At 47.9% G+C, this 16276-nt stretch overlaps 1 protein-coding gene across 1 annotated transcript in view; it reads left to right on the top strand.

Annotated features, from left to right (window-relative positions):
- Nucleotides 1–1659: 1659 nt before the first annotated feature.
- WNT7A (Wnt family member 7A) overlaps nucleotides 1660–16276 on the top strand; it is a gene marked incomplete at both ends in the record, with an annotated part of 30873 nt that continues 16256 nt past the window's right edge. The window contains 3 exons of the mRNA XM_079540117.1: nucleotides 1660–1730; nucleotides 2464–2690; nucleotides 12375–12646. Of these exons, the coding sequence (XP_079396243.1) occupies nucleotides 1660–1730; nucleotides 2464–2690; nucleotides 12375–12646 (570 nt within the window). The remainder of the gene's footprint in view (nucleotides 1731–2463; nucleotides 2691–12374; nucleotides 12647–16276) is intronic.

The raw sequence follows: 16276 nt of genomic DNA, 5'->3' as shown, positions 1-16276 counted from the left end.
CGCGCGCCGCCCCGCCCCGACCTGCCCGGCCGAGTCCTGCTGCGCCCCGCGCCCGGCTCGGACTGCTGCCCGCCGGCTGCCCACGGGATGGGGGCTCGGTGCGCGGTGGGTGTAAAGGTGCTGTGAGACCAGATGGAGAGAAGGGGAAAGGACAATAGAGGAGACGGAGCGAGGCGGGAGAGACGGCCGGGGGGCGGTGGAGGAGGTCGCCAAGAGCCCTCCGTGCCCTTTCTCTGGAGTAACCTTGTCTGCAGCCCTCCGCCCGCCGCCGTCCCCGCTTTTGGGGGCGCCCCGGGACCGGCGCTCCGCGGAGGTGTCTGCGCGGCTTTCCAGCGCGGATCCCGGACACGTTTTATTGCTTTTTGTTTTGTTTTGTTTTCAGAAAAACACTATCAGCAGAACAATTCCAGCACCACACCCCTGTTATCATTTAGGTAACCTCCCTGTTAGAAATATTTTAAGTGGATAATAAAATAGCCACCACATCCGCGCAAATTCCCGCAACGAGGAGCGGCGATACTCCTCTCGGCCGCCCCGTGCGCGTCCCGTGGGGCCGGGGCATCCCGCGGACACGCGGCGCTCCCCGCTCGGCCGCGCCGCCGGGGCTGTCCCTATCGCTGTCATCAGCGGAACCGACGGACGAAGTGGGAAAGGCGCTCCAGGTGCACGGACGGGGCGCGCGGTTGACGAAGGGCACCGTTCTCGCCCTCTGCGGGCGGAGGGCGGCCGCCGCCCGGTGCGGGGATGTCCGGGACTCGCCCCTCGCCTCTCCGCTTCGGCCGGGCAGCCGGGAGGGAGAGGAGCGGCGAGTTACGCGCGTGGAGGCAGAACGAGGGGAGGAGCGTGGGGCTGCCGCGAGAGCATAAAACCGGCCCGAGGTGCTGAGCGGCTCCCGAGCGGGCGGCCGCCGCGGGTTAGCTAAAGCTTCTGCCCCGTGCCGGCAGCAGCAGCGGGTGCGGTGCGGTGCGGTGCGGGCCCGGCACGGCGGCCCCATGCCGCCCGGCGCCCCGCGGCCAGCAGGGCGCACCGCCGGGGCAGCCCACGGGGCGCCCCCCGGTGCCACCCCGCCGCGTCCCCGTCGCCTTCCCCCGGGCCGTGCCCTTCGGAGGAGCCGTGCCCTCCGCCCGAGGAGGATCGCTGTGAGCCTCCTGGCAAGCAGGTGATCTGTTTGCCATTTCTCGTTACCCTTCTTCCCACCTCCCCCGCCTTTCTTCCCCCTGGCTGGACAACTCCCTCCTTTGGAGAACACGCCCAAGTAGCTGAAGAAGAGAGAAAGGGAGGAAAAGAAAAAAAGGAGAGAGACGGGGAGATACTTAACATTGAACCTGGGGGGAGAGCCCTGAGCCGCCGGCGCTCGGGAGGATCCCGCAGCCCCGTACATCGCCGGCAATAAAGCGCTGCGTGTGACAGGCATACAAATCCGGGAGCGAGGGAAAGGCGGCGAGAGGGGCAGAGCGGAGCCCCGCGGGGCCATGCTCGGCGGCCCCGGGCAGACCCCGGCAGGCAGCGGCGGGCGGCGCGGGGCGCGGCGGGGGCTGCCCCGGTCGGACGCGCTGCCGTGACCCGGCCCGGAGCGGGGAGCGAAGCCGGCCCAGCAGCGCCGCGGGCATCATTTCGCGGGCATCATTTCGTTGGGCTGAGACACGGCAAGCAAGGAATATGAACAGGAAAACAAGGCGCTGGATTTTCCACATCTTCCTGAGCCTGGGGATTGTGTATATCAAGATCGGGTAAGTAACTTTTTTTTTTTTTTTTTTTTCCGCCTTTTATAACAATTGCGCTCCCTCTCGCTCTCAGCCTAACCTGCCCAGACCTGTTACTATTTAACTCGGGAAGTCTCAAAAAACCCGGTGGCGGTGATCACGATGATTTTGTAAGAGATAGTTAGAACCCCCGCGCCTCCGAGCGACCCTCACGGCGCAGCTCGCACGGGGCGAAGCGACAGCCGGGCACCGAGCGGAGCAGGTGGGACCCGGAGGGGCCCGGTTCCTTCCGTGCCCGGCGCGGGGTGCCCCGGCCACCCCCGACCCGCCGCTACCTGCGCTCGGGGCGGTCCTGCTCCCACGCACGGAACGCCGCACGCTCGGGGCAGCAGCGGGTCGCGGCGCTGCCCTCCAGGTGCGCCCGGCCGCGGGGCAGGGAGCGTGGGCTCTTCCCCTCCCTCTGAATGTTCGACTGGAGAGTTAGAACCCTCCCAGCCCGATGCCCGTGCGTGGCCCGGGCACGCAACGCTGTTGCATGCGCTTGAATTTACGAATGAGGAAGTTGGGTCCCGTTTTGGCAAGAGCCCACGCGCTCCTTATCTCCGCTTTAGCCGGGGAGAGAGCGAGGGAGAGGGAAGCGGCGGTGGGAAAGGCGGGGGCTTTCCGGGGGCACCTGCCGGCGCCGGACTCCGCGACACCGCGCCGCGTCTGCCTCCGGGAAGAGCCTCCCCGCAGCCACCTCGGTCTTTTGTCGTTGCAGGGGTTTTTCCTCTGTGGTGGCCCTGGGAGCCAGCATCATCTGCAACAAGATCCCGGGTCTCGCCCCCCGGCAGCGGGCGATCTGCCAGAGCAGGCCCGACGCTATTATCGTCATTGGGGAAGGGTCCCAGATGGGCATCAACGAGTGCCAGTTCCAGTTTCGCAACGGGCGCTGGAACTGCTCTGCCCTGGGAGAGAGGACCGTCTTCGGGAAGGAGCTGAAAGTGGGTACGTTGCCTCTCTACAAGCTGTTGGCCGGCCCCATCCATGTGGCACTGAGAGGGCACGCGCTGGGGGCACGGGCATGGCTGTGGGAGTTGGGAGAAGGCAGCCTGCACGCGTCGCTTGTGTCTGTGTACCTGAGCATGTGAAAAAGGTGCTTGGTTCTGGTTAAAGGCAGAGGTCTGAAACTGAATGCTGAGTGGAGTTAGAATTGCACTGCTGGGGTGCAGAGCCCTCAGCGGCGACTCTGGCCCGAGATTTCTAACTGTTAGGACAGAGCTCCAGCAATCAGTCTCATCATAAGAGATTTTTACTGTGTGAAATAGTGACTCTATAGTGACTCCCACCAGGAATAAGTGGGTATGCTGCACTTTGATGTCAAGGCATTTGCAACAGGACTGTTCCTATCAAGTTAGAAGATCCCATTTCCATCTTTTGCAGTTGTTACAACAGTACAAAATAGATTAGAATTCTTAACTAAAATAGCACTGGTAATGATAAACACGAGTATCTGGGAAAACAGAGCTGAGACTAAAACTCTCACGGCCCTATACTGCAGAACACAGGACAGGGTAGAGCAGCTTACTCAATATTTGTTGATTCCGCAGCACTTAAAGCACAAAGAGAGAGGAAAAGTATTTTCCAAATACAGGTATAGTCATTTTCAGGGCCACAGCTGAAAGTCGATCACTCACGGTATGCCGTTCCACATCCAGAAGGTAAAGCTGGGATCTGTGGTTTCCAGCCTTGAGGTCTCTCTGCCTCCTCCCCATCTGGAAGGTAGACACAAAAACCACAGAGCCAGTCAAGCAGCGCTTTGCCTGATGGATAACACGGATGTTCTGTGAGAACCCCAAAGAGTTCTACAACAGCTGTGGCTTTTGGCATACAGGGAAACCCTCCAGACTGGACTGCCTTCCAGGCGCCATTCCTTCATATATGGACAAATGGCAGGATCTGGCCCTAGAACCCCATTCTTGGCATTCTTACAAAGAGACAGTATTGCCACTCTGCTTGGGAAAGCCCAAGAATGCTTGGCATTAACTGAACGCTATTTTATCACGTGTGCACATTGATAGGCATATTTTCCAATACCTTGAGGTACTTAAGGAAGGAACACAAAGAGAAAAAAAAAACAAAACTAAATTTTAAAGTCCGGTGTGAGCTACAGGTCTTTCAACACCTGTGATAATCAAACACAGTGACTCAAGTAGGGTACGTGAAAACCACACTGCCCGACATTGTGAAACATCTGAAAATGGACCATTTATTCAGATTAGCTCATGCTTTCTGTTCCTTGAGCTGAGCTGTTCCTGTCAGTGATCCATGCAAGTATTTGCCACTTATGTCGGTGAAGAGTCCATTTGGATGGCTGACAGGTTTGGGCTCATTTAGTCTAAGAGTAACATTTCCTTAAGCAGAAAATGTGAGAAGGGTTTTTTCTCTAGCAAATCATAAAAGTGCGGAGTTATTGTGGTCTGTTGCATAAACAGGCACTCAGTTCTTCCACCCCTCCCAAAACTGAATTATTTAGCTAGTGGGTTATATTTAGGTCCTTTTAAAGAAAGTCAATATTGAAGGAAGTAGACTTTGATCTGTCTTTGAGGTGATAACTCTTAATATGTTCTATCTATCCATTACGATGCTAAGATGGATAGGGCAGATTCATCGCTGGTTTCAGAATGGAGTCAAGTGTTGAACATCATCCAAATTATAAAACTCATTTAAGGAATAAGCAAAACTTCAAATTTAAACAGCTTATGCATTTACTTTTAAAAATAACGTTCAATAAAAGTCACAAAGGGTTTGAGATCTGCAATGGTGAATCTTACATACATGCATGGTGCTTCAAATCCTAGGGCCCTCTAACTCCATGAAATACTACATGAACTGCTCAGGTTGTCTCCTTGTTCCTCTGCTCCTTATCTGTTGGCATATGTAGAGCCCTACAATATCTGACACAAATCAACTTTCTACGGCTATAAGGAAGAAGTATCCACTCCCTAGATTTTTCTCTCTTAAGATCTCTGTGGGGGTGTGCTCTGGGCTACCGGTCACAGAAATGGAGGCTAACATCTGATTCTGGTTAAGAAGGGCAACCCCCATGTGCCACAAAGCCAAATGCCCCCACATGGGAGATGAGGCCCTTGTGCCTTACCCTAAACAAGAGATAGAGACGTGCAACGTGGAGAGCCATGTATGCTATGGGACATACTTGAAGCTACAAGAACAAGCCAGGTCACGTTTAATGCAAATATATTGCATCCTTCTCAAAAAAAAATAATAATAATTTTATAAGTTTGATTAGTAGCAGCAGCTCTTGCTTCTCAGCCCTTTGACACAGTGTGTGTTACAAAATACCACTCAAATAGCAACTAAAGCATTAGCACCTTCTATAGCATTCAGAGGCTGGCGGTGTTTCCCGGCCGGCTGCGTCCTTGCAGCAGTTACCTTGGAGGTGCACGGGTACCTTTGCCTTGTTGCTGGCGATGGAATTGGGGCACATGACCTCATCCCACTTGCTCTTCTGGGCGGCTGCTCTGGGACGAGAGCAGCACTGATGCACTCTCTCTAAGATTAGGCTATGACTTCAGAATGACAGTGATGTGGCTCTCCTTGCCGCTGCACTGCTGAGCGCGTGCAGGAAGCAAATTCTAATATCAATTTGGGAGGATGTGCTTAAGTAACTCTTATGCTAATAGGATTTGTGTGTGTGTTATTCCATGCAAATAAGTTACCTTGGATACCGCATATTCCTGTGAACTATTTCCCAGCCTATGATTCTGATGGCACACCGAGCCACATCTCTTCAAAAACAGATTTCATTACTTTCACCTTTACTGGGTGATCTAGTTTATGAATGCTATGCAAACGTACCCAGATGGTTCAAGTTCCCTCTGTCACGCTACAGGGTGATTCAAGAGGCCTGATTTCTTCCAGTGGCTCTGTCCATGGGCTGAGGGACCTCAGCACTCCTGCTCTCCTCTCTGTTTCTCTTTTCCCATTTTTAAAATGGCAACAGGGATTCTAGCCTTGGGGAAACCCTTTGAAGTCTGCAGAAAGAAAGCATCAAACAACATTTTCCTTTTCTTCTCTGTAGCATACGTGTCTGTGTATTTTAACAAATTTACATTTAATCTGTCTTCTAGTGATGAATTAGATGTAGAGTTACAGTTAGTTAGTCGTCACTTCAATTAATCCATACTTCATACAGAGCGTCTCCACTCATTATAGCCTGCTTCCAACCAGTACACAGCCTATACACTCTGTTTCTTGTGTCATTTTATCTGGTTTGTCCTTCAAAAGAGAGATTCTTCCCTACTGACACACCATGGATATCTTATCACGACAGCTGGTGGCAATAGTGCCAATAACATGAAGAGAAAGAGCAGTAAAAGTGACATCAGTTTACTCCAGACTTGGTCCAGTTACAACAGGAAATTGTAAAACTGCAATCAAGGTTAACACAAGGAATTTTTCTAGACAATTCTGTAGAAATCTTATTAATAATGTAAAGTCACAAAGAGAATTTTTAAATAACCACGGAGATGATGCAATGTTTCAATTATGGAGACACTTGAAACCAAGTACATTTGTGACAGCGGTCAGCACTTCTGTTCCCAAAGACAGCCACAGTCAAAACCCAAGATTTTAAAGCAGGATAGACAAGAAAACTCCCAACTACCCCTGCCCAGATAAAATATGCTTCAAATCCAGAGTACGTGAGCAACCAGATGCCTCTGACAGAATCTGCCGTCAGCTTTGGGCTCAGACGGATCTCAGGAAGATCAGGTGCTATGCTGAGGGCTGCCCATCCTGCAGCGTGCTGCCAAGTGCTCAGCAGGAGCTTCACTGTTTGTGGCAGTGATGCACCAGGGTACAAGCAGGGAATAACTATCTCAATAATTCCTTCAGGATGGCTGTACTTTTCATGGCATGTAGAGGGAAAAAAGTCAAAGCTATGTCCTCTGGTCATAATGGAACATCGCTGTCACTATTCAGTGAGACTCATGAAAATTTTCCAATACAAACTGTTTGACTGCATCTCTGCAAAGGGACAGAATAAAGTGAGAACTCATGTCAGTGCAGATCTACAAGAAGAAAGGTGGCACAGCCCTGTGGAAGCTGTCATGAGCCCTGCATGGGAGAGGTTGAAAGGAGGCATCCAAGGGATGAAGATACAGTGGTGGTCCCTGAAGAACCTTACAGCAAATCTGGTTTCAACCAGGTATTCATCCTGGACTTAGTATAGTCCATTGATTCTTTGGTTTCTTTTGCATTGGAAAGCTTTTCAGTATAACCCACTGATACCTCTATCCATCTGACATTGCTCATGTCAGTAAGGCTGAAATCAAAAGAAGGCTCCACATGAACAAACTGTCTTTAAAACTCGGCCAGCTCAGCACCAGCCTGCACTGTGGGCAATGCCTTGGCTCAGCGGTCAGTGCAGACATGTCCAGATGTGCACATCAGTGCTGGAGAGGCTGTTAACATTTCTTGATGCAGTCTACTTTTAGCAACCATCCCACAATCCAAACTTCAATGAGCTTGCTCAGCAGCTGCTAGTTAGGAAGCATCTCCTTTGCTAGTGTGCAAAAAGAACAAGTTCTTGTTCATTCTCCTTTATGGTCTGGTCTGGTTAAAACCTAATTTTGTTATTGTTATAAATAGAGAAACTTTTGAAAAGATCCAAGCACAGGTGTGTTCAAAAAGTGGTTCCATCCTCAGTCATTGTGTAGAGCTTCTTGATTTTAAGTACTGGTAGAGTCTCTTGTGTCAGGTTTTAGACTCTCTGAATCTTTAAGTTACAAAATAAGACTCCTAGGGGACAACCACAGGTAAATCAACATGAAACTTCTTGCTGTTTTCATATTGCACAGATTCCCTATGTAAGCCTGTGGGACACCAGGTAGTGCTGCTGCACTATCCAAAGAGGTCAATATTTGAAGAGAGTTTGATAAATTCGGAACCAGTGGCTAACCCTGAGATACATAGAAGCTCTGAGAGATACAGAAAATAAATATTGTGATTAACAGGAACCTTTTTACCTAATCAAGTAGGGCCAGGATTTGCATTTTTGTGCAAAGTTTCCAACCCCTGAAACCAGTTTCTAATGTCAGTATCTTGCACGTGAACAGTTATTTGCAGGCAAAACAAAGGCCAGGCTGAAATATGGCCTAAGCATCCAAACCCCAGCATGCTGCTCTACGCCAAAAAGTCAATCTTTCTAAGCAGGGACTGTCACGGTAAGATAAAACATTGCCCGAAGGTCACTGTAGTTGGAATTCCCATCAGAAGGTTTTCATACCTGCCTTCAGACGTGTCTTGTGAGTACATGTTTCAGAGAAACAAAAAGATTACATTTCCTTAGGAAGGCAGAAGACTCTGCTCCTGCAGGGTCAGTACCTGGGCTTTTCTGAAAGGGCGTCGTGGTGTGGAGGGATCAAAGCTGTCTGAAAAGGGGAAACTGCTGTTTGAACCCCAAGATCCTGGCTGTGATTGTGGTAACGCAGGCACCATGAGCAGTAACTTTATGAGCTTAAAGCTCATATTTTAAAAAATAGATACTATATCTGGGCTGCCTTCGCTCTAAGAATCACCCCATTGGAGACCCAAACTTCAGCCCTGTGAAAGTGGGCAGCAACCATCCCCTCAAAGACTGAAATGTCTTTTAGTGCAACTCTACTTATTTAAAGTACAGGCACTAATCTTTTCAGAGAACGTTCTGCCAATTTATAGGGATCTGTCATTTTTCTTTCAAGATAGTATTTTAAGGGCGCTAAACTGCTCAAAACTTCAAGCCATTAAGAAAAGGAGGAAGAAAAAAAAAAGAAGGGGATATTTCAATGATTTTAAACTACTATTTGCTCACAAATGTTGGGGTAACGAAAGATGTGAAAAAAACCAACCAAATCTCCAAGACCATACATCGTCTATCAAGAAAAGAGGAGGCACACCCCAAAGCAGGCAGAGGATGAGTTCTGCTCTTAGTTTTTACTCATTATGAATTATGACCTTCATAGAGAGAGGTGAAGTAATGTTAGCTATGGCACATAATTGGCAAGGTACGTTGTATTTTCCATCTTTATATTTTCACAATCATATTTCAGCTCATGTCACTGCAGATAACTCCCTCTTTGACCCTTTGGCTTTAAATAGCAGAAAATACATCCCATGTTTTCCAGTGAGATAAATAGAAATTTGTCTTTTTTATTTCACAGCTCAGTCAGTTTATGACCAGGGCCAAGCTGTTTAGCAACACACAGAAGAGGTACCCAATGGATGAGCACTTGCTGTCTTCCTGCAAGTCAAGCCTGCCCCATGTCTTGCAGGCTTAGGCCCTGTTTCCCATGCACCACCAAGTTATTTTGCCTCTTTTTGAAAACAGCTTCTCATTTTTAATCCTCATGAATGAAGCCCTTTAATAAGAAGATTGAAGATTAAATATAAAAACATTAAGCTAGCTGAATTAATACCAGAACGCAGACTTCTCTTTGAACCAATACACAGGTTCTTGCTGATCAGCTGAACATACAAACATGAGAGCAAAGATGTGACTTGTGTGCGTTGCAGGATTGATACTCCAGGGTATGCATGAGTTGTATATAATTACGCTCAGTGACAGGAGAGTTACCTGTGCTGGTAATGTCTACATTTTCACTTATTTGAGATTCCCTTCTTGCTTTCCTTTCTGGTACCTGATAGGTGGTGATGGTGGCCTGGGCAGGTCTCGGTTAAGGAGCTTGGTGTTGTCCCATACTACCTAGTGAGGGGTATAAAGACAAGACTCCAGTGCTTTGGAGGGTGGTTTGCACTGTGGATTGGAGTTGCAGAAGCACTGGAAGTCATGGATGCCATGCTACCACCAACAGAGCTGCTGCAACCCACTGTTCAGTGGAGGAGAGGGGATATATTTGCAGTGGGCACAACATGTACATTGTGTATTCCAGAAAAGACTGAAAGAGCAGAGTGATATTTGTGTTCGACACGTGAAGAACAGCCTCTGTGCTTGCCCAGCACTGCAGCACTCATTCAGACGGCTCTGGATGAGGAATGGAGCCAGGCAGATGTCAGCACCCAGTTTGTGCCAGCCAAGTGCTGATGGGTGGCAGTGGTGCCTGAGGCACAGGGTGCCTGTCTCTGTCCCAGCCAGCCCCAGCTGAGCTCCAGCATCACTTCCAATAGTGCCACACTTACGCCTGGCAGTGCTGCCATGGTTGGAAAGCTCTGAGGGATCACCAGCCTTCGGAGGGACGGGACAGCTTCTGAAAGTCTGCCAGACCCCTCTTTGAAGTTTCTCACATCTGAGCTCAGCTTGAGTGTGTGCTTAGCCTTTGCTCATTCTAGGCAGTAGGAAAGTGGAGCCATCTGGAAGCAGGAAGGATGGCTTGCTCACAGGTGGATCTGTGGTTGCCCTCTTTTCCCCCTTGCTTTCTGTAGTTTTTCAGCAATTTCTGCAGGGCTGACAGCACAGGTGGGGGAAAGATCCCCAACCAACCTCTGGCAGCTCGAGTTGTGCTGATCCTCCATAAACACTCTTTAAACAGATCTGGTGTCTGGGAACACGATTTGTCTCCCACTAAAATCATTTGATCTGTTTGTTACATGCATTTAAAAATTACTATTTTTTTATTTTTAAATCATAGAGTTAAAATAAGTTGATGTTTAAGGATGAATTTAATGGGAATTGACTGCAAGATAAATTAATTCCTGGGCCTCCACCGAGTGGTGCTAGCTCATGGGTCAGGCAGTTGTTGAGGAGACAGTTGTAGCTGTTCATGCCAACGAGTAACATTTTGTTTAAACTATCTCCAAAAGGTCTTTCCTGATCTCATTGCTGAAAACATACCGTATACTTTTCCAGCTCCTGTCTGACCTTTCTATCAAGTTAGAGCAGGCAATGACTGTGCATTAGGGTTTTCCTGCACCCTTTCAGTTTCATAAAAGAGAGAAATCCTTGATGTTGCTGTCAGCCCACTGACTAGGGTCTGTTTTTACTGGGGAAGAACTGTTTTGCTTGTTCTGGTCATTGGCCAATGTGGGCTGAACGTCTCACAGCGCGTGGTGCTCTGCTGTCAGTTCTTTTCCCTTTACTCTTTCCTTATCCTGTATTTTACTCCCATCCCCAGCAACAACCTGGCAGAAGCACACATTTTCACCTTATCTCCTGCTTTGCTAGCTTTCTTCATCCTCCTGAAACAGGAGTGCTCTACCTTCTATTCAGTATTTTGGATGCGACAGTCACCATTATCTACAGTTAAAATATATACAAGAGAATCTGAGAATCTCAGTGTTGTGTTGACATCAAAGCTAACAGTATGATCTTGAATTTTTAACTGAATTTTAAGATGAAATTTAAGGCACAGATGCACAGTCTTTATTTTTTCAGGTTTAGGCTGAACAAATAAAGAAGAAAGAAAATAAAGAAGGGTCCAATTATTTCCCCAAAGTTATGGCTTCCACAAATTGTATCGGGTCACTTCCAAAACTGGTTCATCTTTGGGAATCCAGAATGGATGAGGTTGTGCCTTCCAACCTCTGCACGTGCTGAGATCAGGCTGGAGCAGGACCTCCCTTGTCAGCGTCTGCAGGGTAACAGAGCTGCCTGCAAGGAGCCTATTAAAGCAGTGCTTCCAACTGAGATCCTTTGCTGAAATTAGAAGTCCAGTGCTAGTATTTATAATCTAAAATTGGCAGGAAAACATATGTTCTCATGCTGATCCCATTTGGTAGCAAAAATCATGTTATGCTAAAGCAGCATCACAGAAGAGGTTCAGAGTGGACTATGCCTACACCTATCCTATTTGCTGACTTCTGGGAGCTAGACAGGCTTGAAGGCAAATTTCAACCCAGAACCATTTTCTGATGCTGTCTCACTCTTGCAGTCCCATGAAATGGAACCTGGTGTAGTGCATTGCCTCTTTGAGGAGGGCCTTCTGAGCAGAGAAATTGCAACTACTTGTTGTACCCTCCCTGTTTACCAGTGCATTTTTCATTATGCTCTACTTGAAAAAGTGAGGATGTCGCTATGGATAAAGGTGGAACAGGATGAGAAAGATGCCACAGCTTCTGTCTGTGGTTGTGGCTGCACAGGGGCACTCAGAGCACTGCTCGCGTACACTTAAAGCCAAGGGTTTCTGTTCCATGCTCAGATGTTCATAAAACGCCACTAACTCTAGAAAGCCTCACCTGCCAATTCTGCAGTTACAATTCAACGTTTTATGATTTACTTTGAGGAATCCTTTCATGGTCTCTAATTCTGACTACAAGTTCCATAATAAACACAGTCATATTTCTAGGTTGATTTTAAGAAAAATTGGATATGGTTGATGTAGCATTTTCACTCCCCAGTTCCACCTGTTTTCTTTCTATTTGCTTCTTGAGCTCCAGCATTTCCCTCCCTTTTTGCTAAGGAGAGTTCAGTTTGACTACTTCTAATTCCATTTGGAAACGCACATACAAGTTGCCTGAATAATACATTGTCTCCTACTGCCTTAAGGAGAACTACCATTTCAGACAGTGAACATCCACAGAAATCAATACTTAGAAGAGCAGAGACCTGCTTATGCGTGCAGATTTGCAGCACTCTAATAATAGCCATCTGATGTTTGCACTGCAGGAACTTGCCTGTCTCTTCTGACTCATGTCCCCATGCTGTGCCATGCACTTACAGCACTGTTGTCATTTCAGGTAGCAGAGAAGCAGCATTCACCTATGCCATCATTGCTGCTGGAGTAGCCCACGCCATCACGGCTGCCTGCACACAGGGAAACCTGAGTGACTGCGGCTGTGACAAAGAGAAACAGGGACAGTACCACAAGGAGGAAGGATGGAAATGGGGCGGCTGCTCTGCCGACATCAGATACGGAATAGGATTCGCCAAAGTGTTTGTGGATGCCCGGGAGATTAAGCAGAACGCACGGACACTGATGAACCTGCACAACAACGAGGCTGGGCGCAAGGTAGGTCCTCCTGCACCCCTGAAAGGCCCGGCCATGTCCTGCACCATGCCATGTGCTGCAGTGTGCTCCAGAGCCCGGCTCACATGCAGTGGGCAGGGGACACGGCATGGTAGGGCCGTCTGTCTGCCAACCATTTGTCTGAATGTTGCTCTTTGCAGTTGTAAAAAGAAAAAGCAAACAGACATTTTAACTGGAAAGTCAAATGGTTCTTACGCTAAAAAGCTCGCTTGCTACTGTGTGGGTGAATGGGATTCCCGTCAGGTTCAGACATGAACTTCTCACTCATTTAAAAAGAGATCATTTTCAACCCAATTGCTTAAACCTTGCTCTTTGTGTGAGGACTACCTCTAAAAGAGAAAAACACTTGAGCACAACAGCCACAGCCTCACTGTCACACACATGCAGTTACTGTTTTGCATTGCATTCCGCCCCTTTCCCATGCTTTGGGAGGGGGTTGCTGCCAGCAGCTCTCCTAGCAGCAGCACTGGGGAAGGAGAGAACCCAGCAGCCCCACACGCACGTGCCCTGCCTGCTCTGGGAGCTGCCTGCCCTGGCCTGGATGCCTTTGCCTCTTGCTGCGTGCACCCATCCAGCCCTGGACCTGCACAGGAGTGACCATCTCGTTAATCCCATCTTCCACAGCTTCCTGCTTTCCTAGCTCTGTTTTACTTTCTCTGCTGCTTGCAGTTCTGTGCATTAATCCTCATTTTAGCATTATCTTAGTGTGACTTAGAAGCAAATGGGAGAAGGAAGTTAGGAACAGCGATTCATTTGTGGATACTATTTTTGTTGTGGTAATTACCTGTAGGCTCTGAAACATCTCCACTTAGGTACATATGCTGGAGCGAAGCAGATGGTATTGAAGACAAGCCATTTCCAACCCAAATAGAAGCTGAACCTTTCCTTTTTTATGTAGTACGACTGTAGTAGTTTTATAGGTCAGATTATGTCCTCTGTCCCTGGAAGTTTTAAGAAACATGTACATGTGGCACTGAGGGATGTGGTTTAGTGGGCATGGTGGTGATGGTTGATGGTTGGACTGGATGTTCATAGTGGTCTTCTCCAACCTTAATGATTCTGTTTCTTACACTGCCCAGTATCCCAAATGCTGGGGTCTTGCTCTCTAGTGCAAACGTGATACTTCAAAGCATCAGCAGCTGACCATTAATATCGACGAATCAAATGACTGGAGGTTCAGTGACTATATTACCTGGCTTCTGGTGGAATAAAGATGTATATGGAAGAGCCTAGTGGAACATCAAGACCTAAACTGCTCTGCCATACAGGCACAAATCCACAGAAGTCAGAACTAGCAGAGCTTCAGTTCAGTGGGAGAGCTACTCTCCTGAAAGGGCTGCTTTTATTCAGTAGGAGACTGCAGTAAAACATTTGCAAGTAATGACACACCATGATTCAAAATACAAATGGAATGAGCTGCTGTCTTTGAAGATTATTTCAGATGTAAAGCCCAAAGATATAGCAAAAAAAAAAAAAAGTTGGTTTCATTACTTCATTGTATTTTTGGCTCAGTTGTCACCTAGACATGGAATCAGGGCAAAGGAGGATCTGGTCAGTGCAAAGGCAAAGCATCCAGCAGCCTCCCCAGAAGACAGGAACTCCTTGCTTCTCACCTAGGTGTGCACAGTTCGCTTTCCTAAAAGTATATGCCTGGAAGATTCAGCTCTGCACATTGTTATCTGGGAGAACAGTGGCTGTGCTATCTCTGGCGATCTGCCATTTCTCCAGCAGGCTCAGGAACTGTTCTGATCTAGAGATATTTCTACGCTTCTTCCTGCATCCCTTACAGAGCAAAATTACTGATCTTTGTTCGAACAAATCTCTGTTGGAAATCTTCAGGGAAAAGAAAGAGTAACATGGCTGAGAAGAGGCATGTTACTCCACCAACCTGTGGAGAATGAACAAATGATGTTTTTGCTAGAGAGATTCCTTTCAGGCTTTTCACTTATGTGAGAGATCACAGTATTTACAGACAATTGGCAGAGAGAGGCCATTACAGATATTTGGCAAGCTGGGTCTCACAACCTAACCCTTTCACAACAAAGACCGTCTTGTTTTGAGGTGGAACTCTCTCTTTTGGAGCAATACGGATCTTATCAGCCTCTACACAATCTATTCTCGGTGGCTTTCCTCTGGGCTATAAATTCTTGTCTAGTTTTACTTGCCCATGGCGAGGTTTTTGATGGTATTTATGCACCTAGGAGACAGACTGGCACCTACTGGGCTTCCAAAAATAAACTGGGTGTTCAGTTCTCATTGATTTGTTATCTTCACCTATAGGCACTGCTACTGTATTCAAAAGTCAGCCTCTTCCACATTTTTGCTCTTGCAGTGTGAAACTGCACTGTGTGCTGTGCCTCACTCTGCTGGGTGCTCATGACCAACCTGTGGATCAAATATCCCAAGTTGGAAGAGTCGTGTAAGGATCACTGAGTCCAACTCCCGTCTCTACACAGGGCTACCCAAAAATCAGACCATATGACTGAGAGCTCTGTCCAGACACTTCTTGAACTCCATGAAGCTCAATGCTGTAACCATTTCCACTAGATGCAGGTGACTCAGGATGTGCTCTGGTGAATCCAACATGTATAATAAAATGGTTTTCTTCTTGAGTGTCACCAAGCGTTTCACGTGCCCCACCTCAGCAAGCAGGAGACAACAGACATTGAACTTCAGCAGGCATAACTGCTGGGCTTGCCAGGGAAACTGGGCACAGGTAGGGCTGCATGGTGCAAACTCACAGAGAGCTACCAGGAGAGGTGATCCAGTCTCTTTGAAGACCTCCATTCAAGGCTTTCCACCTTACGGTCTTGCTTTACCAAGGCTGATGTCTCGCTGGTGCTACTGGTTCCTACAGAATGAACACTCATGCTTCCTCCCTCTGTTGCAGGGTGAAGCAATTAACAGTTTTCCATACTATTAGAAACCAGACAGGGCTCTGACTCTCCATTTCTCTTGTCTCTCCCCAAATCAGCTGGCCTCTGCTGTGTAGCACATCCGCAGGGCTCCAAACTTCCTCATCCACTCAGAGGGTAAGGGGCAGAGTTCAAACCAGGGGTTGCATACACTCTACAGAACTGGCCCCAAGTATCTCAAGAAGCCTTGCTTCATTTGTCAAATCCATTGGAGAGCAGCTATTTCTGACCTCCAGAATCAGAGTCCAGGGTGTCTTTCCTCTTTGAATTAGTATTTCCTGAAATGCTGATTCACTGCAGGAAGAAGTAAGTAGGACAGGGAGAACAAGAGGAGAATTCATAACCGCTGGGTCAGAAAAAAGAGATAAAGCCTTGAATTAATTTAAAGGCATAATCCTGATTTGCCCTGTAAACTTCCATGTGAGGGGTCATAATTGCAAGACTGAATTGTCTGTTAGCAAATTTGTCTTTTCAAGTACAAACATAATTGAATTACTGTAAGTAACACAATAATGTATGTCTGAGGGATGTTTATGCTCCAGGAAATAAAAATGTTATTCTCCCAGTTATTCTGCTAAAATAGCAAAGCAGGTGCTGAAATGTTCTACGTACTTTGGCCGTATCATTTTCATTTCAACAGCATGACATGGTACATGACCACATTGCTCCCTCCTCTCTTTTTCTCTGTGACATTGAA

Source organism: Tetrao urogallus (genome assembly GCF_951394365.1).
Source record: "Tetrao urogallus genome assembly, chromosome: 10".
Taxonomy (NCBI): Eukaryota; Metazoa; Chordata; class Aves; order Galliformes; family Phasianidae; genus Tetrao; species Tetrao urogallus.
This window is presented reverse-complemented; position numbering and strand designations above follow the sequence as displayed.